At 46.3% G+C, this 4,770-nt stretch overlaps 1 protein-coding gene across 1 annotated transcript; it reads right to left on the bottom strand.

Annotated features, from left to right (window-relative positions):
- Window positions 1-302: 302 nt before the first annotated feature.
- Window positions 303-2,197, bottom strand: LOC126545941 (piggyBac transposable element-derived protein 4-like). Its single transcript, XM_050193991.3, has one exon. It carries the CDS (start codon window positions 2,173-2,175, stop codon window positions 526-528), a length of 1,650 nt encoding a protein of 549 aa, XP_050049948.3. The 5' UTR covers window positions 2,176-2,197; the 3' UTR covers window positions 303-525.
- Between the last annotated feature and the right edge of the window lie 2,573 nt (window positions 2,198-4,770).

The following is a 4,770-nucleotide window of genomic DNA, read 5'->3' as shown; positions in this document are numbered from 1 at the left end:
GGTGGATCTGCAGCTCTAATATCTTTGCGCTGGTATTTATCTAGTAATTTTTCCTCCTTAGTTTGGACGAATTGTTTAAGTTCTCTTCTTTCCGGTTCAGTTAACTTTATGCTGTCGAGTTGATCAGAGATTATCATAAGTTGTTCCTGGCAGTGTTCTTCGAGAATGTCAATAAGGGAGAGCGATGCATCTTCTAGGACAGCATTTCACTTTAATAATAGCCTGGAGGGTAAAGAACCGAGGGCGCATCTAACCTTAATTCTGAGACCTTTTGGGATTTTCCTCTGTTTAACCCTTTGTGAGTTCATATATGGTTTTCTAGCAAAAAAGGGAAATGCTTTGCTTTTTTGAGCTCCTGAAGGCTTCACAAATAATACTAAACAAATTTGAGAATTATAACATGCCTAGTTTATTAGAAAAAAAGTGGGACGTATATGTCCCATTGGCACATTCCGTGGATTTCGGAAGTGGAACAACACTGTCCCGTTGTCTCATGAAGGCACCCTGCTAAGATCACTTTTGTGCCTATTTAGTGTGAAAGGCACCAAAACAAGTGGCACACAGGGGCACCTTGCACACCCCACACATGAACTTTGTGCGGACCTCATTTCCTGTGGTGGAGCACCACCTGCACCTTCGCCTTGTGGGCACTTTTTGTGGATTGTGGCCGCTCCCTGTGAACCGAATTTCCTCCGAGACTCCAACCATTTTTTGGCCGTTCTTTCGGCCCTCCTTGTTCTTCCGGAATGGTCCTGTGCTAGTGTAGTGCCTGAACGTTTGTCCATTTATGAGTTGCCGTCCTAGAACAAGCCGGAACCACAAGTATGTTATGTCATTGTTGGCGCAGTATTGAATGAATGCATTGACGACAGAAGCATCGAAGAGAAAATAAAATATCCTATACCAGGACTTCTTGGAACGCCTATCAGAAGTGTAGGCATTTCGCTTTTGATCAAATTTGTCTACGGCTCCCATCGACATGTTGTAGTCTGCCAGTGCTTTTGGGCAGATCACAGCCACCGAAGAGCCATTGGCAAGCTTCTGTGACACTTCGACAGTTTCCGTCGGATCATGGAAATTCGACAAGAGGTGAACATCTTTAGTGTCACGCCACTGATAGGCTGTGACCTGACCTTTGGAGCGCCACAGGTATTCTCCCTTCTTTAGCTTGTTGTTTCGCTTCAGTTCTTCGGGCAAGTCCTTTCTGTTGGTGCGAACCGTCCCTGCGGCTAGGATGCTCCTCTCAGCGAGAGTTTCCATTAGGCGAGTGCAGGTAAAATAGTTATCAAAGAATAGCCGCGTTCCAGGCTGCACGTTCTCTGACAGAGAAAGAACGACATGCTCACCAAGGCTTTGATTGGCCGGTCTTTGTGCGTTCTTCCCTTCATACACCTGAAATTGCAGCAAATAGCCCGTCTTTGAGTCGGCCCTGCACCAGACTTTATACCCTCTTTTTATGGGTTTCATTGGAATGTACTGTTTCATACTAGATCTTCCTTTGAAAGCAACCATGCTCTCGTCAATTGCCTGGTGAGATGACGGCGAGTACTCTTCCTGAAATTTCTTGTTCAGTTTATCAATAAGGGGACGCAGCTTAGCAAGCCTGTCATAACCATCTTCTCCTCTTTTCTTTTCTTTGCTTGGGTCGTTTACACGAAGGGAATTCATGATATACTGGAAGCGCTTGAAAGACATCACTTTGGCGATTTCTTCGCAGTTGAAAAGAGAATCACGGCTCCAGTAATGATAAAAGTGATGTCGTGGTGACACGCTCATCAGAAGCAGCAATCCAAAATAAGCGCGCAGCTCATCCCTTGTGAGCACCGCCCACTTCTTAGGGTATTTTAGTGCCCCGGCACGGTTTGTGCGCTCTACAATCATTTCCAACACTTCATCGTCGAAGTACAGATCAAAACAGTCGGCTGCCCGCACCACTGGCTTTGTTGAGAAGTGAGGGTCCCATGATTTTGGAATTCCAACGCGGATCGGCGGTTCATTTGTACTCCACTTGTCACCAACTTCCTCCCCTAGCACGTCATCTACTTCGTGATAAGGCTCGACTGTTACAAGCAAAATGCTTCGTGCACCCACGTGTCTCATGCAACATGGAGCTGTGCCCAAACATACCTTCTGTCCTGTACGCATAGCCGTTCTCTTGCCAAACATGGCTCCCATCTTCTTGACGATCGGCGTCAGCTTCGTTGCCACGCCGTCTATTGCAACGCAAATGCTGCCGTCGTCTGCTGCCATGGCTGTTGCGCTTGTGCACGACCGGCACCATCTCCCAACACGGTGCAGGGTCTGCCTGAACTAGCCCTGCACGACGCCTGCACTTGTTTAAAACGAACGCCGTAGTTCAGAGGGCGCCACATTGCACTGCCAAAACGAATGGCCGAGTGTGGCACTACATGAACTAGTTCAGGTAGTGCAGATAAATCGAACGGACCTTTTATAAACAACACAATTTTCATTTTTATGAACTTGAAGCGCCACCTACGGAAGCACTTCAAAACAATAGCAGAAAACATCTTCAGACACCTATAATAGATGGCAGCACATTACTGTTACACTGCGTTTCACTGGCATCGGCTGCTAATGCATTTTTGTCAGAGTAAAAAGCGGGACCTATCTGTCCCGTTATCCCACAAAGGGTTAATGCAGCTAGTGTAAGTTTTTAGGTGAAATCCGTAATTTGTTTGTTTGGGACGAGTTTGCGGGATTGGAGGAAAGGGCGAGATTTGTTGTTTCGTGTGCTATCCCTAGTGCGTGGTAGTCATTTCTGTTTGGTTCGGGCAGACCTCCAGGGCGAAAAATCTTCAGGTGGTGTCTTTTTACGCTTAATTTTCTTGTCGAGGCCTGCACCGATGTCTGTATGTGTGTCTGTCTGTCTATCGGTTTGCTTGTTAGTGTATGTAGCTGTTTGCGTGAAGGCTTCGCGGGTGGTTGTGGGCTTCCGTATGCGCGGATGTTGTAAAGGTGCTGTTGGTTCCGCGTCCACCGTCTGTGTGGATGCTTCTTGGGTTCTAGCTTCGGTGGAACGTGCGTGCGAGCTGGTGTTGAAAATTTGAGGCGTGTGTTTCTGTGTTGAAGCTAACTGGGACGCAGGATTTATTGGTGTTGTAGGTTGCGTCGATTTTAAACAATTCCTGAGCCTGTACTTGATGTTGTTGGCCATTGCCTTGACGCCAAAAAAATTGAGGTGAAGTCCGTCCCGGGCGAGCACAATGTCGGGGTCCTGGTGTATTTCAGCGTGGGGGATGACATCGACGTTTTCGTGTTGGTTTCCAATGTCAAGAAGAAAATAATTGAGCTTACGTGTCCCTAGTGCGTGAGCTAGGAGTGTCGCTGATCCTTAAAGAACTCCTTAAAAAACTTGCGAATCCTTAAAGAATTTGCGAAAAGGAATGATATTGTAATAAAACCAGCAGACAAAGGCGGCAGTATCGTAATCTGGCCTATAGAAAAGTACAGGAATGAGGCCTCTAAACTACTGAGCAACCACACCCATTACAGAAAACTCGACTCTAACCCAAATTCAGATACAGCAATATTGTGATAAGCACAATAGCGGAGCTCCTGTCCAGCGAACTAATCACGCAATCTGAATATCGCTTCATGATGCCCAAGAACAAAACAGCAGGCCGCTTTTATCTTCTTTCTAAAATACATAAAGTTCCGGTTGAAGAAATATTTACAGCAGAAGTCCAAGGTCGGCCTATTGTGTCTAATAACAACACACCTACTGAGTCACTATCTAAATTCTTAAATCACCACCTGTCAAACATACCCACCACCCTCCCATCTTTCGTTCAAGACACGCCGCACGTTCTTTGAATTATCGACGGCATCAACGCCAACCAAATCCTTTCCGACCGCGCTATTCTAGTCACTTTGGATGTTTCTGCCCTTTACACCAACATTCCCATGACTGAAGGAATTGAAGCCGTTTCTAGATCCCTCGCAATCAATCCCCGAGCGCACGCTCCTGAAGTTTATACTTATCGCTTCTTAGGTTAGTTCTCACGCTCAACTATATCGAATTCGATTCTATACACTACCTGCAAATTTTCGGCACTAGCATGGGTACGGCATTCGCTCCCACGTATGCGAACATTTTCATGGGACAGCTTGAAGCAGACCTGCTGAAATCCTACCCTTTAAAACCCCACACCTATCTTCGTTTCATTGACGACATATTTATAATATGGGGACACGGCACAAGCGCCTTAACCGACTTAATTAGCCATTTCAATCGCTTTCACCCGAGTATTAAATTTACTGCTCACCACTCTCCTAGTCAGGTCAACTTCCTGGCCACGACGGTCTACATAGAAAACGGAAAACTGAGAACGACACTTTACCGGAAGCCTACAGATAGCCAGCAGTATTTAGACTACAACAGTCATCACCCGCGACATTGAAAGCAAGGAATTTTTGTCGGACAAGCGAAACGTATAAGAATCTGCAGCGAAGACCACGATTATATCCACCACCTAAATGACCTTAAATCAACGCTAGCAGAAAGGAACTATCCCCAAGTTGCTCTCGATAGAGCTTATGACGCCGCGTCAAGATTGGAGAGACCATCGGAATTGGCGAAGAGACAGCCCACATTAGAATCTGACAGACCGCCGGCCTTTATAATAAAATATTCTAATGCACTCCCAGGGGGGAAGAAGAAGAAGCCGACTAGTGCGGTCGTGCAAACATCGGCTCCCGCTTCGATCAATGTTTTTGCGCCGAATTTTTGTACCACCCCTGAGAACCTGG

Source organism: Dermacentor andersoni, chromosome 1 (genome assembly GCF_023375885.2).
Source record: "Dermacentor andersoni chromosome 1, qqDerAnde1_hic_scaffold, whole genome shotgun sequence".
Taxonomy (NCBI): domain Eukaryota; kingdom Metazoa; phylum Arthropoda; class Arachnida; order Ixodida; family Ixodidae; genus Dermacentor; species Dermacentor andersoni.
The sequence above is the reverse complement of the archived record's forward strand: the minus strand, read 5'-3'. Positions and strand labels throughout refer to the sequence as shown.